The sequence below is a fragment of the Trifolium pratense genome, linkage group LG2 (assembly GCF_020283565.1).
Source record: "Trifolium pratense cultivar HEN17-A07 linkage group LG2, ARS_RC_1.1, whole genome shotgun sequence".
Classification (NCBI taxonomy): domain Eukaryota; kingdom Viridiplantae; phylum Streptophyta; class Magnoliopsida; order Fabales; family Fabaceae; genus Trifolium; species Trifolium pratense.
Window position 1 is genome coordinate 34,706,545 of NC_060060.1, and position 23,200 is coordinate 34,729,744.

The following is a 23,200-nucleotide window of genomic DNA, read 5'->3' on the forward strand; positions in this document are numbered from 1 at the left end:
AAATAAGTCAACGGAATCCACCTTTATTTCTATTTCTTTTTTGGTTTGTTTCAAGAGTATTTTCGGAGAGAGGTTATTATCAATTTAATTGTTCATTCATTTATTCATTTATTTAAGTATTCCTAAACATTAATAATATTTTTGATAAATCAACATGTCATCCTAAAATATTATCAAAATTTTATATTTTTATTTTATTTTTATAGGATTTTTTTGGTTCGAACCTTGGCTTGGGGGAATCCCCCTCAAGGTGCAATACTTGAGACTTTTTCAAGTCTCGTAGTAGCGTGATAGTCGAGGGAGTTTTGTGTTTAGGAGGTGGGTTTATTGGACAACCTCCTAGGGGCCCATAATTCCTATCATATCTCAGATGCTCTAGATATTTGGGTTTGGATCGGCCTACTCTGTGCTAGTGAGTACTTTAGTAGTTCCGGTAGCCCCTCATGTGGTTCGCAGGCAAGGCTCGGCAAGTTTTGGACACCTTCGAAAATGATAGTCTTCTCTTGGCAACTTCTTCAACATAGAATATTTCGACCGGCCGTCAAAACCTCTTTACTCGTAATATCATTAGAGATCCTCTTAATACTTTATGTATTTTTTTGTGGGACTACAACTGAGTCATATGTCCTTAAGTTGTAACTTGCCTTCGTCGGTCTGATACTCCATTTTTAGGTGATTAGGGGTTGGGTTTGTTTTGCCGAAGGGGGGTTATAGGTTTATTCGAGCTTCACCTTGGATTGGAAATGAGTATGAGGGCACACTTAGGGGGGTTATTTGGTCAATTTGAATTTTCCGAAACGACTTAATTTTTGTTGAGGGAATCTTATCTATTGAATATCTGGTGAAATTTAAAAACCCTGTTGTTAAATCACGACCGCCTAATCTTAATAGGACGACCAATAATATCTCACAGGAGTGACTTTTTAACTGTACAATGTATTCATCCTAAAAAGAGTAGTTTAAGTGCACGAAGATTTTGCTATATAATAGGAATGGGAGTACAGTGTTTGACATCATCTCTCTCTCTCTGCATAAAATTTGTCAACCCACAACACGACGATCGAGTTTTGATCTGTACTGTAATTAACAATTCCATGTGTCAGTCAGGGTCAGATATAAATGACACCTAGGCAAAGCACGCACTACATATGACAAACTTGTATGTATGTCAGATATGCAAAAGTTAAGTCTACTGCTGCCTGTAAGTGTAACAAACAAATTTCATGCTATGTGTCTGTCTAATTAACTGTAAATAATAATAGGTTGGTTCCTTTGGGTTGTATTCAAAGCTTTTAATTTCTGACTTTAAATTGTAAGGGTTCGAGTACCCCTTGTACTCCTTTATAATATATATTGCTTATCAAAAAAAAAAAATAGGTTGGTTCCTCATCGAGTAAACAATATTAACATTGCCGAATACAGTACTCCTTAATTGCATACAAACTGCATTTTGATATTGTGATGGATCATGGAATTGTGATGAGAAAATTAGAAATTGATGACACAATACTATAGACAAAAGCACGAGTCAGGATGAGACTTGACATTCATTTAACTTGAAGGGTCCACTATATATATGTATGTATATATGTACCGTTGGATCTATCTATTTAATCCATTTCATTTAATTTGAATGGGTCATCCCATTGGAAGGAACCAAATAAAAGCAGTGAGTGACTAGTCAAGAATTTGACCAACTGACCAATTGTTGACCCTCTGACTCTCTGCATTTATGATATCACCTCTAGAATTAAATTAAAATCACTTTGTAACTAACTACTTGTTGGATGGATGGTTTTGTCTGTCTGGTTGAACCAACAACGCCAAAAAGAAAATGTGTCTCACTCCAGAATTTGTACCTATTATTATTATTATTATTATTATTATTATTATTATTATTATTATTATTATTATTATTATTATTATTATTATTATTATTATTATTATTATTATTATTATTATTATTATTATTATTATTATTATTATTATTATTATTATTATTATTATTATTATTATTATTATTATTATTATTATTATTGGTTTGGTTACCCTTTGTTATATATGTACGTAACGTAGGACCACACATATATAACTTGTATGCAGGCAAGGCAAGCATCCCGTGACTTCTTTCTTTCTATGCTAAAACTAAGCAAGCAATTTGGATACATACAATACAACAAATTCACTACTACATGCTTATTTTATGCTCTTATTTACTATTGCTCTTTTGTTTTTGCTATATATACTTTTTATAATATTACATACTATTTAATAGATTAACTTCTAATTAGTATCGGAGGAAAATGATTTGATCATGAGAATTTATTTGGTGTTTTGTTGAAACACATTACTTCGATCCTTAGCTAGATCATGAACCTTTGTGGATTGGGTTTTGACCAAAAGTGACCTAATTTGTGAAAACGTATCAATTCGGACTAGCCAAACATTATAGTCTAATAATATTACATACTATTTAATAAATCGGTGGTGTTAGGTGTATGAGTGTATCTAATCATTGGTATAACACCGTACTGTAATTATTCATGCATCTTGGAGAACATGCTCGAGGACACTAGAAATATATTTAGGAAGAAAAAAAGACACACAAATTTGTTTTGTAACTTTATTTTGTTGGCAAATGCTGCTAGTGTGCATATATATGGTCTTCTTTAACAAAATTTCAAACTATGATCAGTGCCACTGTTTATCTTCTATGCTTGGAAAGTTACTTTTTACACAAGGCATTAACTTATAAGAGGAAAAACTAATTGCTGAAGTGGTTAAGTATTAACAATAACTTTGACAAACAAAAAGTCATAATTTTGGAATTGAGAAACAAATGAAGAGCGGTGGGATAGGGTGAGTGTGGAGCAGTACATTGATGTGTATGTAATGGTTGAGCTAATTCCAAGTGTAGTTCAAAAGTGTCACTATCTCTCACTATATATGTCCCTGTCTACGTGAGTTATGATTTAGCATGCATCTTCAACCAACCCCACCGCACCACCCCCATCCCAAAGACCAATTAAGGACCATCGAATAACAAATTGAAAAGATCCCATGTTGCCCATTCATGCTTGTAGAAGCAATAGTTGAATAATTAAAACAACTATCCGTGGAAACTGTCCTGGTTTGGGTCTCGAAGATAAGAAATTTTGTCATGCGACGGGGAAAATCTCTCGAAGGAGGTTTTGAGATGGAGACGAGATCTTATCCCATTCTGCTAGAATTCTTTCTCTAAATATTTTATTAACTAATTTTTATATATTTATATATTCAGGTACTTTATGTGTTATATTTATTTGATTTTTGTGTATAAGTTTTATTTATATGTGATGTTAATTGTTTTCTCCTAATAATGTCTTAATTTTTTATTTTACAATTAAACTATAATATTTTTATTATTAAACAAAGAATTAGGTCAAAAATAAAGAACATTTTAGATGACGAAGAAAGGAGTGAGAAAGTACTCCACTCCACACGCTTCCACTCCGTTGACATCTCTAGTATGAGATGATCAAATTTAGACCGTGCATATTTTGACATATAATTAATTAACTATTGTTTTGTTTTCTCTTTCAGTCTTAACCCTCCAATTTACATGATTTAAAGTTTAAATATGAGGTCAGTAAAATTTAATTGAGGATTGGTTCTACAAAGGTTCAAACTCGATAAATCTTTAACTTAAAATACTTTATTTTATGACTTAATTCATTTCTTAACTTGTTTAGTAAAAAAAAAAACTTTTTTTTCTTCTATTTTGAAAAATTAAAAATAAATGGGTTAGTACTTAGTATACAAAGTCAAGTTATTACAGCTGAATTAACATTTCTTACATATCTTCTATTTTTTTGACAAACAATTTTACATATCTTAAGAAATTAGTTTAAGTATCTTGCAATATTATATGTTGACATAGTTTAACTTTTGCTGATAAGAGTGTAGTTATTGACAATTCATCTTCAAGTCATTAACTTGTTTTTGACTTCATAGTATACTTGGTACTTAATAACGTACAAGTGGCCATAATCAATTCATTTGATCATTACACATAAAATCACAAGGTTAATACAATGATGTGGCGGGTGAATCATAAATAAATACACACAATCTTTACACTATCGTTAGTTAGTTATAAAGCATGTGTATATATGAAAGGCCTCTCTACATGGATTGCTTGTCATTTTTGGGCCTGTATGGCCTTCATTGTCAACGCTGGATTGTTAGCTATCAAATGGAAAGTATGGATATTGAAGGGTACATTGATGTTAAATGACTGGCTATTCACAATGTCTAGTAAAACAATGAAACTCTTTTAAACTCATTTCTTGGAAATAAAAACACTGAATACTTCATTAATGTGAAACCAGTAGTTTTGCTCCTCTGCTTAGTAGCATTCTTTTCATCTGTATTATACAGAAAGAGAAGAAATATTATACATTTGTTATAAAGTACAGGGATTTTGCATTCCTGCAACCAAAAATATATAGAAACAGTCTCTCTACATATATGCTGCTTTGTTGATATAAAATGACATCAGTGTTTACTATATCTCCTTTTCAGCAGTGTCATTTTCAATTAGTTCAGATATTGACAGTGTGGAAAAAAAAAAAACGACCAAAATGTGAAGGGTTCCAAGTAAATAATAAATGCATGCCCAGATGCCAAAAAAAATAAAGCATATTTAACCTCAGACTATTAAACATATTCACCTGTCAAACCACATTATCTGACCAGAATTTTAATTTGATATTCTACTTCAACTCATTTTTAGATAACTTTTGCCTCAGGTTCTTCAGAGCCTCCGCTTCAGATAATTTTTGCCTCAGGTTCTTCAGAGCAGCCACTACTTCTGCATCAAGATTGTGCTTCAACAATTTACCTTGAAAAGAAAAAGTTCTGTACATAACAATATGAATAAGAAAACAAATCAACTTCGGATCGAAGAATGTCAATATAAAAAACTAAAATAATCAGTTTTGCTCCCAGTCATACCAAATTATTGCACAATAATACTAAGTTTCACAAACAAAACTCAAATAAGATTGTTTCAAACCATACAGAGATAGCTACAAACTACATACCAAACCTTGAACCCCTTAAGTGTCAAACCTAGGTGGTTTCTCAATATATATTTATCTTCTTCAAGAGACCATGAATGAAGTCACACCATCTAGGACACCGAAGAAAATGTATCGCTGTAATTAACGCCATATGTTTGAGAGTATCCTTTTTGTAACTAACTGGCTTTAAATGATCTATTTGGCCTTCTAAATCAACCTTCATACCATAAACACATTAGCATCCAACAACAGATTTTCTTCAGCAAAGAGGAACTAGTAACACGTTAACATCCAACTATTTTTCTTTGGGGAAAGAGGAACTAAGTCCCGCATGGTGTTATGCTCAGGAGCAATCATCTCATCATGGTTTGCCTTTAATTTAAAATGAGAGCCTCACAAAATTTCCAAGGAAGAAAGACAAAAGACAAAGTTGACATAATAGGATAAAGGTAAACAGTAAAAACTTAAAAACTTGAAAATGTATAAGGGTTTCTAGTGGACCAAGTATCTTTCCGAAGAGCAATTGATAGATAATCATAAAAAAGCTTATCATTCATATTGTACAGATCAACAGTATGAAAATAGTTGGAATCGAGTATGACTCATTGTGATTCTCATTGGATTCTTCAAATGCTAGAAATCAAGAATGACAGTCCATCAATGACAATGATGCGTAGTGAGAGGTCCCTGCTAAGGAAATGATCGAGTCTCGACATTTCTAGAATCCTCTAATGGGACCTTCAAGGGAGATAAAGATGGACAAAAATAGGAGTAGGAAAGGCCTAAAAAAGTACACTAGGTTCAACAGTAGTCTAAAGAGGTGAAATAGGGTGCCTCTTCAAAGAAGATGTCATCTACAGAATTCTATTGATGATTAGTGACAAACAAATGACAATGATATCCTTTTGCATCCTAGAATAACCAAACTATACCGATCAAGAGAAAGATTACAAGCAGAACATGCACAACCAAAAACAAGTTGAAATATGATATAAACGATATTTAGGGACCAACACTTCATGAGGAACTTCATAATTATTAGCTGACAAAAGGAAGCAGTCACGCAACTGATTAAAAAGCAAGCTGTTTACATAACACCACTTTAAATAAAACAAAAAAGTACGAGCAATCACATTAATATGGCGATTTTCTCCTTCAACAACACTATTTTGTTTTCTTTAAAAAAAAAAAAAAACTACCCTATTTTGTTGAGATGTATGAAATCATGGTGGATTTATATAAGATGTCATGAGAAGACATAAATGATTAAAATTCTTTGGAGGAAATATTCCTTTGCACTGTCACTTCTTAAAATCTTAATTGAAAGGACAAATGGGAACAAATATACAAATATTAATGACATAAATGTCGTTGGAGAAGTAAAAACAATGCTTTATACAAGTAATTTTAGAGCCATCAGAAAGTGTCACAAAATGTAGACAAATCATGTAGAGTAAAAAGACATAAGTGATCAGTCACCAGATTAATGGTTGAAGCCAGTAGTATCAAATCAAGAATCCAAGGAGTTAGATTATTACCAATATGTGTATATACAAATAGTGGGGTTGATGGTATGGGTAACTGTGGTGGTGGAGGATTGAGATTGTGATCAACTTTCAGCAGAACATATGCTCAAGACAAGAGGTAGAATCCTAGGGATCACTGGATCGAAGACCCACAACCTAAATCAACACTAAATTGGCTGCCGAACCCCAAAAGAGGTGAAAAGAATTAGGTGGTCGGAACAAGACCAATAGCGTGATGAACAAAGCCCACGTTGAAATTACGAGGGCACGAGGCAGAGAGTGACTGATTCTGGCAACGGTTCTTCTAAGTTTACTTCATCAACAGTTTTTAGCTAGGCATGTTCCAACAGTTGTTTAATTGGAGCCAGTTCGTTTGAAGCCCTAACTTGATCGCAACCACGAGAGACATGGTTTTTAGTTTCTATTGCTTAATTAAACTAGGCCCAGGTGGATGGCTCCAGTACCATTTTGAGATGGGCAAATATTTGCTAAATTGCTCGAGGAGTCCCTCAGCACACACACATACAAGTTTTACAATTTAATATTAGAAACTAAGGAAACTAATTATATTGCGACTATTAAAAATAAATAGATATGGCACTAAATCGATTATATTCTCCCTGAATAGGAGGTACTTTGCTCTAACAAATGTTCTATTTTCATTTTCATTGTGGCATAACTTTGCTCTTGAATTAAAATGCAAGCATATAAATAAACCCAGATAATAATTGGATACATTCATTAAGGAAATTTGTGACGGTAACAAAAAATCACAAAATTAAATTGAAATTAGCAGTGCATTAAAGAATATTATATCTCAATTTGCAAAGGCAATTAATACACAAGTCATAAACCACACAGTGAACAATCATAAAAGATATATAACAAAACGAATATTTCTGATGGAAAATACATGTTTTTCAAACTTAATCCAGACATGGCATACCTTTCCTCTTGAAGCGTGTCTGCAGCCTCCTTTTGTGCTTCCTTTATCTACTATCCAAACAATTAATAAACAAGACCATGTAAAATATCAATGAAGGATGTAAAAACCATCCATGGGAATCGGGATTGTCAAACTAATCAAAGCTTTGGAATTCTGAACCTCTTTAATAGCATGGCCATGTGTTTTTAAATTATGTAAACTCTTAAATTTAATACTGCATTAGAAAATTTGAGATTTGAATGTGCAACAAAAACAATTGAAGGCATTTTATGAGAAGAAAACATTCAGAAACATCATATTAAAGTTTTACCTCAGTTATAAGTGTCTTGCAACTCCAAACATAGGCTCCCTGAAAGGATGCAGAGTATAAATCTTTTGCACAAATAAACAGAGCATGATACAATTACAGTTACATGATAACTAGGCGATCATATGCACCAGCATTTTAAAAAAATCGAAAAGGAAATCATGTTAAAATCATATAATGCATAGATTAACAAGGAGAGAACAATAACCATAATTGGAAAAAAATTATAAAGACAGTTGAAAATCAATTTGCTTCAATTTTACTAAAGTTTTCAATTTATGAGACTGTGCATACTGCTCCATTTGCTGCATGCTGTTGATCGTGATCAGAAGTGACAACCCAGACATCGGGGCAACCGTCCTCCTTTAAAGCTGAAACCTGAATTGAGTAAAGAATAAAGCAAGAAGATTCACTTCATGAAAGTATAAATGAAGCACTATTATAATTGAAAATAGTGTGCGAGTGTTGTAAGCCCCGGAGTACCAAGTTCAATTCCTACTCATAAAAATTCAGCTCTATTATAATTGACTTATGCAGATAACCACTGATTTCTGTATTAGAAATGTTAATAAGGTATATGCCAAACATCATTGCAATTCAAGGTCCACAAGTGCAGAAAATAATCACATCTTACATTATGGGACTATAGATGGTAATCCATTAATCACTTATTTGCATTTAACTTATAAAAGCAAGAACAGCAGAAGATGCTGGCACATTGAATACAGGATCGAGAGCGGTGTTGCATGGATACAGGTACCAATACCAGTATTGGTATGCACAAGGTTACAGGGACAAGGCACAAGTTTTAATGGAAGTTGGATATCAATTTATTTCATTTACCCCCATACCAAACAACTTAACAACAAAACTTGGAGTTATGCAAGGATTGAATTGATCGTTGAGTGATAACTAATGAGTGAATATTGTGTACCTGGCAAGTACCGATAGTGTATACGTACCTGGCAAGTACCGATAGTGTATACATACACAATAGGCCAATGCATGTGTGACAAATATTTAATGAGAACCCGTGCATCATAGAGCAAAATAAAACTTGAAAAACAAAATCAAACCACAATAATCACAGATCTGGATATCAAAGTGACAGTAAAATCCATATTCTAAAAGTGTAATAATAGAAAAGAAGGAACGTATCCATAAAATCATGATAGTTGTCCAGATAGGAAGTCCATTGATTTGTAGTTGTATCTAACCTCTTTTTCAATCCATGTATCAGCAGATGTTGCACTTGAGAAAACAATGTCGATGCTGCAAAATGGGCAAGTTATAATAAATCTATAAGATTGGAATTTAGAAGAGTGAAATAATTGAAGTGATGCTATAAGTATCCTAGTGGAAGGAAATGGTGATTGGCAGCTAGTTGCATTGTTGTATGAAAAATGAAAAAGTAGTAGTAAGTAAATGTAAGGGTGAAATGGAAAGAGTACCCGAAGGCACATTCCTTGTGATCGGGGAATCCAGACTTATGGGCATCAAATACAACAACGACTTTGAGGTCTGTAGAAGCAAAGCATAAAGAAAGGTGAGAATTGAAAGCATAAAAATGAGTAGTAGTAGTAGTGAGAGTGTGTAATGTAAGTACCTCTGAGCTTACTAAAGGTCAGAAGCTCGTGAATTAGCTTTTGGCGAGCAATCTCAAGATTTCCATTCATAAAATGTTTCTTGAGTTTGATCCAATATCCACAAACATTATAACCATCAACAAGCATAACAGGGACAGCATTGTCTATTATACCCAACTGGTTTGTACTGCAATGCAAGAAGCAACTTAGAACAAAGAGGTTTGTTGTTGTTGTTAGTAGTTAGTAGATAGACTTCTTACTTGTAGAGAGCAGTGGTAGGATCACCATAGTAATCAGTGTTGTCGTCATCGTCATCGTGGTGGATAGTAATAGTATCCTCTTTCTCGGCCTTCTTTTTACGGTAACTGGTGGAAGGTCTAGGAGTGCTAGATTTTCGTTGTTGGTGCTCCTAAATAAATAATAATAATGAGTGAAGTAGTAAATTGAAGAATGGGGTAGTATTATAGAGGAAGAGGAAATGATGATGTACCTTCCACATCTTGAGGGCGCGAAGGTTTTCCTTGGCATTAGATGTGATTCTGGGAGGAGGAGGAGGAGGAGGAGAATGAGAAGAAGAACCCTAACAAGCAAGCATTCAGAGGAAAAAAGAACTAATTAATTGACCAATCAATCGATCAATGAATCAACAAGAGGAAAAAAGGAACCTGCTGTTGATGCTGCTTCTTCTTCTTGCTTTTGGAAGCTACTATTATGATATTGTGCCCCCCCCTGTATCTTCTGTTATCATAAGAACAAGAAGAAGCATTGCTGCAATCACATAGTGCTGCTGCTCCTAACAACGAACGTGATGATGATGATGATGATGTTATTGTTGATGTAACTAATTTCAATTCCATACCAACCACCACTAATTTCAATTATTCTTACTTGTTCATCTTCGTCACTATGAATGCTTCTTCCTCATCCTACCAGAACTAGTAGTAGTACATTCAATCAAATTATTATTATTATTTTTTTTTTATTTTTGTGTGGTTCAGCCTGTTCCGGTTACAAAGGCCTCTCTACATTTCGATGGGCTTACCAATTTCAAATTCGATGGATTGCTTTCTTTACTATACCACCTTCTTATCCCCACCCCCTTACAGTTTTTAACACCTTCTTATTGATTTTAAGTTATGTATGTTTGCCTAAACATTATTAAATTTATGTTTGAGCCTATAATAACGGTATACAAGGCAAGACAGCCGTCATTAGCGATGACTAATCTTCGTCGGGAAATTTGTCGGGCACACAAGGTGTGTTATCCCCTTCCAAAAAAAATTTCTCCATACGCATGAGCCAGAAATCGAACTTTTGACTACATACTTAAAGGGACCGAGATTCTTACCACTTGGATCAATTCATTGTTAGTAATAACCTAGATATTTTATATACTGAAAAAGATATATAGAACATATTGATATAAACACGATTATTAGTGACTTTTCATTTAAAAATGCTCCTAAAAATTATTTTGTATGAATATTTACATATTAAATAAAAAGAAGTCAATGTTTTTGCAAATTCAAGTTCTTAATAATAAATATTAGCTAGAGTTGAAACTATAACTTCGCTCATAAAGCCACCGAAATCTCAGAAACGTCATCGGTCACTGGCCAATTTAAATACTATAATTACCTAAGCCTAGGTCTTATACATATTGTGGGATAAACACATCGACACCTCAAATATGAAAATACAAATAGAGATTCACTCTAAAGTCTAAACATACTGTAAATAAAGTAGTTGTGAGTTGTGAGTTGTTCGGATTTAGGCAATCCATAAGTCCATAATTGATGGTGCAAGAGCTCGAGTACCTATGTCTATGTGGTAGGTATCAAAATTTGGAACCATTTTGGATTTATAAATAGGAATACCTGTATGCACATACTCCCTCCGTCCCAAAATATAAGGGAAAATTGGTTAATCAAAGTTGATGTATCTAGTCCAAATTTTTAACCAAATACATCAACTTTCTTTGACCAATTTTCCCTTATATTTTGGGACAGAGTAGTATATTATCTTCTCTAAAATGTAGGGTTACAATTAAATATTTAATCCGTCCCAAAATATAAGTAAAAGTTGGTCAATAAAAGTGAATGTATTTAATCCAAATCTTTAACCAAATTCATCAAGTTTATTTGACTCATTTTTGTTATATTTTGAAATTTGAGGTATAAGATTGAAGAGAATGAATACTTTTTCTTTTGGTACTAAAAAGAGATTGGATTTTTTTTTAACAAAGATTAATAACTTAATATATATTGAAGTTGACAAAAAAAAAAGAGAGTAATGTGAACACATGTGACTGACTTTTATTTTTTTTATTAATTAATATCAAAGATATTCAAAACTATTCAAAATTTCAAATGAGTAACAATATCACAATTACTATTAGCTTCTTCCTCTAGTCAAGGGAGTAGTTAGGATTGAATTACTCATGTAATAAGTCATTGATACTGATATTTGAGAGCTAAAGGCCAAACATCGACCATGCATTTCCCTCCTCCCAAAGTAAACAATTTGTTTTGGAAAAAAAATCTCAAAATAAGTGATAACTTATTACTTATGTAAAAAAAAAAAAAAAAGTGATAACTTATGTCAGCTATATTACATGAAATATTTTATTCCAATTTTATCTCAAATTATATATTATACTGTACTCAATTATTCATATTGAGTAGTTAATTTGATTCCCCCATTCTACCCAAATGTTCTGCATACACAAAAGTCAAATATCAAATTTGAACCAATTTATTGTTGATCACTTGAATTATTTAAAAAAATGACAAAAATCGCACAGTGCTTATTTTGAAATGGTGATTCTTACAGCTTAAGTTACTGTAAATTGTTCAATATTTTGACTGTGTGATTTCAATGAGAGAGTTGTCCTTAAACACATCCTATCCTATATTAGGAATGATTTAACTTGAAAATCCCTACTCCATCCCCTCTCCTAGCTACTCGAGTTGTTTTGTTACTTTGTTTGTTTGATGTATGGCAATGATTGGTTTGGTGAAAAGCAATCCGATGATCTGCTTTATCATAAATAATAAATGCATAGGCATGATCAGTTGGCGATGTATGTCATGTTGGAAGCAGGACAACTGGAAGTCCAAATTTATACTAGTAGTATATAAAATTATGTAGCAAGTAGGAAATCATTTGCAGTATTGTATACCATTTTTAATTGTTCAGATTTAAATTCTACTATTATTGTACATCTGTACTTTTTATATATGGCTACTAAATTATCATCCATAGTTTTTTTTTAATTAAAAAAATGTATAGTTTATTCTCACAATATGCTACTAGCAGTAAGTTGTCTTCAGGTAAAAAATATGGCCTTGTCTTGTCTGTGTTCACACCAGTTGCAAAAGCAGTCCTTCCTCCAAAATACTAATACTAGTTATTTATTTAATTTAAGATTTGATAAAGTGGAAAGTAAGTATACTATGTTTAGCTGGTTTGATCAAATTCCTTGTAGCAGTATTGGCATTCCATGGTCACTTTGGTCTTTAACCAGTCCACAATTAATCCACATACATATATAGTGGAAGCATGTGAAATTCAACACAAGTTTGGTGATATCATGTCTGTAGAGACTCTAGTACAGTAGGTATATGTATGTATGTATGTATGTATGATGGTGAAATATAGAGAATAGGAAAGTTAGTTATTGGTACTACAGTACAGTACACTACATAGTACATTACGTTAAGGTCGGTAAGGACAATCTCAATCAAATACGTACCGTGGCATTGAGTTCCCAGCCCACAGCAGCATAGGGACCGGTTTTGCCTGCCTTGCTGTTTGGAATGCATTCCATTCCACCCTCCTCTATCATGCCACGTGACTGGGACCTGAGTTATATTCCAAACCCACTTCCCATTTTTTTCTCTTTAATTTCTAGTACCATTTCCTAAACAAACAATAAATAATATGTTAGTTGCCCTTTTTTATTTGCAACAAGAAGCATCTATATAGACGGTTCAAATATGCAATAGACTTAGTAGATTGGCAAAATTACGTACCTAATACGTACGTAGTAATATATAATTTAATAAATCCCTTTCTTTGGTTTTGGCTCATAAGTTCCATTGTTACATTATACATTGTGGTAGTTGAAGTTCCCATGCTTTGGCCTAATTATACATGATACTATATAGTAGTTGAGTTGAAGCTTTATACTTTTCTTATTTCTTTTCTCTATATTTTGCTAGATATTATTGTGAGTGTTTTATTTCCAATTTATATTTCTCCTCCAACATTCCATGTGCATAAAATTTTCAACCCTTTATCTTGCTGCTTTTCTGGCTGGAATAAAAGAATCTATCTTTTATTTATCTCTAGAGAGAGAGAGAGAGAGAGAGAAAGAGAGGGCCTATTGTTTGTTCTAATCATGTAAGGTTCTTCTGGCATTGCATGTGCAGCAATCAACTCCCCCCACTTCATTTTTTTTTTGTTGCACTTCTTAGCCTCTCTTTTAAACTACGCTTCATCACTTTATGTGTATATATATATGCCTTTCATTTATCAATAGTCTTAAATCTTAGTCATCATCATATAAGTATAAACAAAACATAATCCACAGCAGAGCCACAATGAGCAGAACTGTACCTTGCAGCCGATCCTGGTGAGTGCCAAGTTAATAATTACATACCATTTCAATTAAGAATATTCTACTCATAATAATTGTTGAAGTGATTACTGAACTGATAATGATGATGATGATGATGATGATGAATTTGTACTAATTAAGGTCGATTAGTGAAGACTCGCTTAAAAGGTACGTGCAGTTTGCGAGTGAAAGCTGCATACAGGAGTTATTAGCGGCTTCAGACACAAACAGATCAGGAAACTCAAACAATGATGGATGGAAAGTGCTCACTCTTGACAATGGTGTTGAGATATCAAAAAGAAGGTCGGGTTCACTTCACACTTTTCGCAGCCGTTGGGTGCTTAGATCTGTCTCTCCACAACAGTTCATCACTGTGGCTAATGCAATTGATGCTGCAAAGGTACTCAATGATCAATACCATTTTAATTATGATCAAGCTGCTAAATAGTTAATTATTATCTATTGGATTTAATTATAATTTATTTTGTTAAGCTAGCAATGGGACTCTGATTTGGTGGAAGCAAGGTACATCAAAGAAATTGAAGACAACCTCAGCATAATTCGTCTTAGGTTTGGAGATAATTCAAAGCCTCTTTTCAGGAATAGAGAATTCATTGTCTACGAGCGCCGTCAAACCATGGAAGATGGCACTGTGGTGAGTTAGTTAGTTAGTTAGTAATAATAATTTCAAGAAAAAAGACCTTCAAAAATATTAATCCGGCAAGTAATTGTAACTTTGTAGGTTGTAGCAGTTGCTTCACTGCCAAAGGAAATAGCTGCTGGGTTACATCCAAAGCAAAATAATTCAATCAGAGGACTATTGTTACAATCAGGTTGGGTAGTTGAGAAGCTTGAAGATAATTCATGTGCCGTTACTTATGTTGTTCAGGTATGTATGTATGTATAATTATAAAGTATAGTAATAGTATTAGTATTTCTTCAAAAACAAATTAAAAGGAGATCTTGAGATTCTTGACTAATATATAAGTCTGTTTTCCTCACCACCACTACTTTTGTTTTTAATTTGTTTCAGTTAGATCCTGCAGGGTGGCTTCCCAAGTGTTTTGTCAATAAATTCAACACAAAACTGGTTATGATCATTGAAAACCTTAGAAAATTAGCCCAAGCATGTCCAATTGATGCTCAAATTTGACCACTTTGTAACGTTGCAAGGAGAGAAAATGCCAGTTGATATTATTTACTTACTTTACTATCATCATCTTAGATTATTATAGATAATACTATAAATAAATAGAATCAATTGAGCCAAATGCCAATTTTAGCATTGTAATACAAATGAAGCTGAAAGTTTTTGGTTTCTGTTTCTTCAATTTTAGCATTGCTATGCTATATATCAAATGCTTTAAATGTTCAGCAAGGAAATAAACAAGGGCTAATATAGTAGATATATGAAAAAAGAAAAATTATTCAAAGCAACACAAGAAAGCCACGTGCAACTTTTAATGTTTAGTCCATCAAGTATCATCATCACATTAGATATCACCAAAGCAACACATTATAGCATCTCCAATACATGGTCGGTCCCTTAACTCAATCCCTTAGTACACATTATGATCACAACCACTGTGAGGCCCAATAATTCAATCAAAATCTACATCCAGTAGCAGAAACTAAATTGGACATAACAAGTGAAAGAGTTTCAAGATTACATTTCAAAAGTTTAACAAAACTACGAATGCGACCAACCCTTTGGCAATATCCTATGCTTAGGGGTGTGTAGGAGTAGGACTCAACCCAACATGAAGTCTCAATCCGATGTTTTCTTGGTCCCAACTCTGTCTCAAGCAAAAAAAAGATTACACCGATCGTCTAAATAAGAATTTGACATCAAATTTGGACAAGTCCGATTTGACATATTACATTAATAATACTTCTGATCTTGATTATATACATGAGTTAAAAAATAAGCACAACAGTAAGATTATCATTAACATTACTACATTAGAGCACTTCTAAGTAGTATGATTTTTTATTTTTATTTTTTTGATAAGCTCTAAGTAGTATGATTTTTTATTTTTATTTTTTTGATAAGCTCTAAGTAGTATGATTTAATTTCGTGTTCAACTTAAAGTTACGTATTCTTTTTTTTTCAAAGGATACTAAATGAACGATTATTCAATCAATATCTTGCGTATCTAATTTGTATTCATGGGCAAATCCTAGACCTTATTTCAAGGGGGCCAGGAAAAAAGATGTCATCGTGTAATGTAAAAAAGAAATAAACACGCCCCCCCCCCCCCCCCCCCCCCCCCCCCCCCCCCCCCCCCCCCCCCCCCCCCCCCCCCCCCCAACCCACATACACTTGTTATGTTTTTCAATCAAAAACTTCAAACTTGGATACAAAATTTGCTAAAATAAAGGGCCATGGGCCCGAAGGAAATGAAAACTTCAAGTATTGGGAATGAAGGGAATTGCTCTTCGCCCGCCTTAATTGCTTAGAGTCCTCTAAAAAATTTAAAATTGCCCCTAAAAGTGTCTATAAGGAGTTAAAACTCGGTCGCACCTTACCAGAAGATACGATCCAGTAGGCTAAAATGCACACCTCCTAATTTCTAAATTTAACACCTATTGGGTTATATCTCCAAGTAGTTATGAATTTTAACATCTATCGAATCCTATCTGACGGGGTGGGGTGGCAAAGAGCAATAGTCGGAAGCGAAATCAAAAGTCCAATATAAAAGGCCTAAAAAGGAAAAAGGTTTGTTTTATAAACGATTTTTTCTCTTCCCACCTGCACGTTTCTTTCTACCCCAAAACAAGCAGAAAACTTCGGAAAACTTTTTCCGAAGTTTAAAAAAAATTGGAAAATGTTTTCCAAATTTTTCTGCGTATTTTTGAGATAGAAAAAAAAAAAGTGGGGGTGAAAAGAGAAACTGTCTTTATAAACACCATGTGTGGCCCAGTTGGACCATATATATTTTTTTTTTTTTGGGATTAAAAGGGGCTAAAAAGCCCAAAAGAGGAAATTATACACTTATCATCCTGGAAGTATAGACTCCCATTACATCATCATCGACTAGAAACTGCACTTCTCTAGGTGGAAACTCAAACAAAGTACTTCCATTGGCCAAATTGCATCCAAAGTTTGCTAACCAGTCCGCAACCCTATTTGCTTCTCTATACACATGCTTGAATTGAACTTCAATTCCTTGCTTGATTAACTCCCGAATCTTTCGCACCAATCTTCTACCGCGGACGCTGCCATTCTTTGAACTTGTCAAACATTGCAGAACCGCCGTAGAATCAACTTGAACCTCGATCCTCATTATGTTTCTATCTTTTGCTATAATAATTCCTTCAAGAATTCCCCATAATTCTGCAACAAAGGCGCTACAAGGACCTAAGGCTTTCGCAAAACCACATACCCAGTTGCCACTGTCGTTCCTGATCACGCCGCCGCAACCTGCTTGTTGACTTCCATTTTTAACTGCACCATCAGTATTCAAACTTAGATATCCTTGTTGTGGACGCATCCATCGAACCTGAACTGTAACATGTTGGCTTGCTTCTGTTTTAACTCCATATGTGACACCAGCTTCATAATCTTGAACATATTGCATTATTTGTCTAGCTGGATGAAAGGGTCTTTGATACGTATCATCATGAACAGCCTTGTTCCTCCATTGCCAAAGGAAATAACATGTTGTAGCCCAAACATTTTTCCATTCTAATTTCTCTATTCTCCATCCAGTAGTAATGAGGTTAAAATTCACCCAATCTTTAAAGTCTCCAACAAAGAACAAATGTCTTGACTCTATAGGAAGCAGGTGTTTCCACACCATAACAGCTAACTTGCAATCTCTTAGCACATGCAAGATTGATTCTTCTGTATCTGTGCAATGAAAACAATATGGTGCAATATTCGCCCATCTACTGATCATTTTTCTAGTGGGTAGTCGACCATGTGCAATCTGCCACGCAAAGCACCTGATTCTTTCCGGAACACCGAGTTTCCAAATTGTCTTCCATATAGATTCAGCTTTCATAATGTGAAATCCACATACCATTTTGTAGGCACTTGATATGGTAAAGTTGCCTTTCGGATCACCTATCCAGAACCGCATATCAGAACCATCTTCCATACAAGGTGGAGGAATAAGTTTAATTTTTTCTATAACACTTCCAGGTAACAACAATTCTATATCTGCCAACTTCCACATGTTATTATTATCAACAAGATCATGCACCGTCCAATCTGCAATATTATTGGGCAAAGTATCGACAAGTTCACCCAATCTTGTACTAGTATCTATCCAAATATCCTTCCAGCAATTCACCTTCAATCCATCACCTATAGACCAAGCTTCAAATTTGCTGATGTCTGACCACACTTTACCAATGCTCTTCCATAAAGAGGAATCACTTTTTTTTACAATCGGTGATTCGATAATACTGTTTCCACGAGCATATTTTCCACGCAAAACCTGACACCATAAATTATTTTCCTGCATTTTTATTGACCATCCCAGCTTCATAATGCAAGCTAAATTCATCTTACTCATATCCCTCACAGCCAAGCCTCCAAGTTCCTTGGGAATGGTTAAGGTAGACCAACGAACAGTATGCAATCTTCTCTTGTTTTCGTCGTCCCCCCACACAAAACCACGTTGGAGCTTTTGAATTTCTAGTAGACAACTTTTTGGAATGAGAGTTGTCATCATGGAGTACACCGGAATTGCTTGTATGACACTCTTGGAAAGAGTTACTCTCCCAGCAAAAGAAAGTTGATTCGCCTTCCACCCAGACAATTTGTTTCTGACCTTATCAATTAGATGTTGAAAATCTCTCTTCCTCGGAGCACCTCCAATCAACGGAACTCCCAAATACTTCCCAATGTTACTAGTTTCCTGAAAACCAGATTGGCGCGCAAGTCTGCTTCTAGTCTGAGCATCAACATTTTTTGAAAAATAAATCATTGTCTTCTCCAAACTAACTACTTGGCCTGACATCTTGCTAAATTTGTCCAATGTTCGCATTGTACACTCCATTTGCTTCTCTGTAGCCTTTCCAAACAAAAGGAGGTCATCTGCAAACATCAAATGAGAAATATGAGGTCCATCTCTCCCAGCTCTCATCGCCATCCAATCTTTATTATCCACTTCCTTTGCAATTAAGTGACTTAATTTGTCCATACAGAGCACAAATAAGTAAGGGGACAAAGGATCTCCTTGTCGAATACCTCTTTCCGGCATAAAAAACGTAGACCGCTTCCCATTCCACATCACATTTGTTGTCACTGTTCGAACACAATGCATGATAATATTTATTAAGTGCTCTGGTAACCTAACTTCAACTAAAATATCATGAATAAAGGACCACCTCAACCTGTCATAAGCTTTGGCAAGATCCACCTTGATTGCAAAGAATCCAACTTTACCTCTCATTTTATTCATACTGTGTATCATTTCCTGCGCCACTATAATATTTTCATGAATATTTCTTGTTGGAACAAATCCCGTCTGATACGGAGAGATGATATCTGGGATTAAAGGCTTCAATCTATTCACTATAATCTTTGTAATTGTCTTGTATGACACATTACAAAGCGATATAGGTCTAAATTGATTCACAAACTCTGGCTTATCAATCTTTGGAATGAGGCAGATGTCTGTCTGGTTGATACTAGCAATATCAGAGGGGTTATTCCACATCTGATGGATAAAACTGCACAAGGACTGTTCAACAACCTTCCAGTTTCTATGATAAAAACCTGCTGGATATCCATCTGGGCCCGGAGCCTTCCAGGGAGCCATTTGAAAAACAGCATTCTTAATTTCTTCTTTTGAAATCGGACAACTTAGATCATGCACAAGATCATCATTAAGTGGAATAAACTTATAATCCGAGCTAATATAATCTTCTGTAGTATTTTCCTCTGTGAACAATTCTTTGAAAAACTTATTAACTAGCTCTTTGAGATTTTCTTCATCTTCTATCCAAGCACCATCCAACCCTCTCAACATGTAAATTCTATTCTTCCTTTTTCTATTAACCGCTTTGACTTGGTAGTATCTAGTATTGCGATCTCCATCATGAAGCCACTGGGCTCTAGATCGTTGAAACCAGGTCAGCTCTTCCTGATATAAAACACTTGCAAGCTCCTGTTGCAATTCCTTTTCTAACTTATAGAGAAAACATCAAGAAGGCAGCATGGACCATATATATTTTACTATCTTCGTTTTCAATTTTAACTTTTATACACATACTTTAGACACAATGTATACATCTGGACAAAGTTAAAATGAAAATGGGAAAATAAATTGAAAATGTTACTAGTAGCTAGCAAAAAATATTAACACAATTTCATTATCTGTATAAGTCTAATTAATTTTGATTCAAAAAAAATGGCTAATTAATTTAATTCATTTTGCAAACAAATTAAATTGATAGATGTACGTTCTCGTGCAAAAGTCATGGAGAAGGAATAGGATTCCATGCATTACTACAGTCTACAGGGAATCATGATCTATGGAGAACCGCAAACATGAGTTGTAAATGAATCTTGTATAATTTGTCATGCAAAATATCGAGATATAAACCCAAGTCATAAACAATGCAAGTGGAAAAAATGACTTAATTTTATACTAATTGTTTCTTTGAATTGTTTTATCAAAAACATTGCTGGTAAATGGTTGATGAGCATGTGGACTTACAAATTAAAGCAATCTATGTTTTAATATGGTCATCAAGAATAGATAAATTTGTGAAAAACATTTCAAGAACTTGACTTTCCAACTTGTAAATGATAAAGAGGGCATCAATATGATGTTTGTGCTCATAAGTTACAACATTTGTAAGGAGCAGGTCAAGATGAATAACAGGTTACAAAAAGTTAAAGAGCATAAATTAATTGAAGATATGGAGGAGGCAAGGTACGTACATGGCCTACATACAAGATCAATGAGAGCCATTTAATTGTTGAACTGCTGGAGAAAATTGAATTGTTTGGGGTCCAAGTTACTAAACTGTTAGTGGCATTTAGAATATAAGTGGCTGCAGCAGTACATAAAAAAGGATCAGACACAGTACAGATAATAAAAGCCAACTGCAACTGGTTTATGTTGAAGGGATGCATAAAATTGAATAAGCAATGCTGGGTCAGATGAATGTAGGTGTTGTAGGGAGCTACTTTAATTGTATTTGGATGTTGTCTTTTGGAATAGGCCAATGCACAGGGCTGGTAGAGTTGGGTGAGATGCTCTGGTGTCATGTAATGTGACTATTCTTGATGGAAACCAGTATCTGATATATCATGTCTAGTGCTTGCGAGAACTAACTTGCCATAGCTATCCTAAGACACTCCTTAGTCCTTCCTTATCAAAGGAATGGAAAATAAACTAAGAACTAGCTAGGCTCAGCAATCCTAAGACGCACATTATCCCTTCCTTATCATAGAAATTGAAAATAAGCTCATCATAAGATATTATTCGAGCAAATCACTTTAAGCAGTTCATTCATGCAGTCATATGATAACAATAAAAACATTGGATTATTGGCTACCACAAATATTAACTGTAACTCAAATTTGTCCACATACCAAAGAGGCTAGTAATACTAAATAACTGCAGCTCAACAATTTCCACAGTTTGGAAAGGGAGAGAAAGAACCTTCCAAGCAACAAAACTTACATATACTATAATATCCCAAAACATTCAGCAGTAATAATCAGATAATAAAAGCTAATACATACGAGAAAGGGACATAATTCTATACTAAGCATCTTTTAGGGAAACCAAAGTCAGGGAAAGAGGAAACACCGTGGGATGCGACATGGATTGTGGCTTGAGTTGCAAAAAAGAACAAGCATGAACCATCTTGTCTTTCTTCATGTCATAGATGTACAACTCTGCGGCCACCTTGATTAGCAATTTCCCATCTTTGAAACCAAGAGGATTCATCCATGGATTTGTTGTATCCTCACTCTCCAATACTCTATTCTTTAAATTGAAAAAGAAGCGCGGATACTCTGCTTCAAAATTCTCCAAAAGTTTGCAATCCTTGAGTATCCATTTAAACTCATACAAATCTTCAAGGCACCACACATGAAGACCTTGTTCTGATACCTGAACATAATGAAGTCTTCCTTCATATTCTCCGATACACGCTGCAACAGTCCTAAACTCATTTTCAAGAGGAACAGGTACTGGAATCAGTAATGACATCTCCTTTTCAACATCAAATGTGAGGATTTGATCACCTTCTGTTAGCCAATGCAATAATCCTCCAATGTATATGCCTCTGTTTTTAATCAGATCATCTTTGCAATTGCACATCTCAGTTGATTTCCTCCAAGCTTTGGTTTCTGAACAGTACAGCTCAAATGTGAAGAAGAAATCATCCTCATCCTCATTTTCATCTTCATAATTGTTCAACTGGATGCGTTTCAGTCTCACCAATTTGAATTTTGATGGCTCAAAATCAAAAGCAAGTGCAATACTCTCAGTTATGTCGCATGGAGGAGACCACTTGAATTGAATCCACTCTCTATTTGAAGGATTGCAGAGATAGATGGTTGGATTTGGAGAAGGCAAACAGCTACGGCAGCAGACAATTCCTTTACACGATGCCAAAACAACAACGTCTTCGGGAAGAAAAGAGAAAACGGTGTGGTGAACTAGTTTGGCAGCATTTTTGGAGTCCACCGGAATGTAACTAACCGTTTTGATATCTCGTTTGCTGATCATGTACCTATCTTGAACAATGAAACCGTTTAAATCAAGCTGTGTGTTTTGGAGTTGAGCTTTGATGAATGAACGGTTTGAAATGATGTTATGCCATCCTCTGGAAATACACTTCATGTCAAGCAAAGGCTTGGCCGGAACACGTGACAGAATATCAAAGATAATATCTGTGTTCAAACGACCCTCGTTCTCATCATCAACTTTAATCATCTTCATTTTCTGAAGAAAATCAAAAATCAATTGATCAGAGAGAGATACTTGATAAGTGTTTTAAGTCATGATTTATTAAGAAATAATAAATGAATCTTTGTTTACTAACAAGTAAGTAAATGAAGGGTCAAAATAAGAGATGATAATCATCTATTGTTGAAACAGGGAAAAAAATCCAAAGTAAAAAATGGTTAATAATAATAATAATATAGATATGAAAGTAATGGAAGAATAAAATA

At 34.3% G+C, this 23,200-nt stretch overlaps 3 protein-coding genes across 10 annotated transcripts; 1 reads left to right on the forward strand and 2 right to left on the reverse strand.

The window, feature by feature from the left end:
* Positions 1–3,948: 3,948 nt before the first annotated feature.
* On the reverse strand, positions 3,949–10,380 carry LOC123910807. 7 transcript variants are annotated; one of them, XR_006810313.1, is made up of 11 exons: positions 10,094–10,380; positions 9,919–10,008; positions 9,689–9,837; positions 9,449–9,615; positions 9,294–9,363; positions 9,060–9,114; positions 8,137–8,220; positions 7,846–7,884; positions 7,536–7,582; positions 4,735–4,852; positions 3,949–4,406 (listed from the first exon to the last, which is right to left on the reverse strand). XR_006810313.1 is itself a non-coding variant. In XM_045962061.1 (11 exons), exons 1-10 carry the CDS (start codon positions 10,283–10,285, stop codon positions 4,755–4,757), a joined length of 1,038 nt encoding a protein of 345 aa, XP_045818017.1. In that variant the 5' UTR covers positions 10,286–10,379; the 3' UTR covers positions 3,949–4,406; positions 4,735–4,754. The 7 variants fall into 7 exon arrangements, 4 of the variants coding, with proteins under 4 accessions (XP_045818017.1, XP_045818016.1, XP_045818019.1 ...); XR_006810314.1 differs by having other exon boundaries at positions 4,713–4,852; XM_045962061.1 differs by having other exon boundaries at positions 4,735–4,899; positions 10,094–10,379.
* Positions 10,381–13,398: 3,018 nt separating this feature from the next.
* LOC123910809 (START domain-containing protein 10) lies at positions 13,399–15,427 on the forward strand. Of its 2 annotated transcripts, none has more exons than XM_045962064.1 (5): positions 13,399–14,064; positions 14,191–14,449; positions 14,546–14,704; positions 14,792–14,938; positions 15,083–15,427. In XM_045962064.1, the coding sequence occupies exons 1-5, from the start codon at positions 14,033–14,035 to the stop codon at positions 15,200–15,202; spliced, it is 717 nt and encodes a 238-aa protein (XP_045818020.1). In that variant the 5' UTR covers positions 13,399–14,032; the 3' UTR covers positions 15,203–15,427. The 2 variants fall into 2 exon arrangements, with proteins under 2 accessions (XP_045818020.1, XP_045818021.1); XM_045962065.1 differs by having other exon boundaries at positions 13,693–14,064; positions 15,087–15,427.
* Positions 15,428–21,782: 6,355 nt separating this feature from the next.
* On the reverse strand, positions 21,783–22,967 carry LOC123904624 (F-box protein At5g49610-like). The gene has a single exon (XM_045954260.1). The coding sequence runs from the start codon at positions 22,965–22,967 to the stop codon at positions 21,783–21,785; it is 1,185 nt and encodes a 394-aa protein (XP_045810216.1).
* Positions 22,968–23,200: the final 233 nt, after the last annotated feature.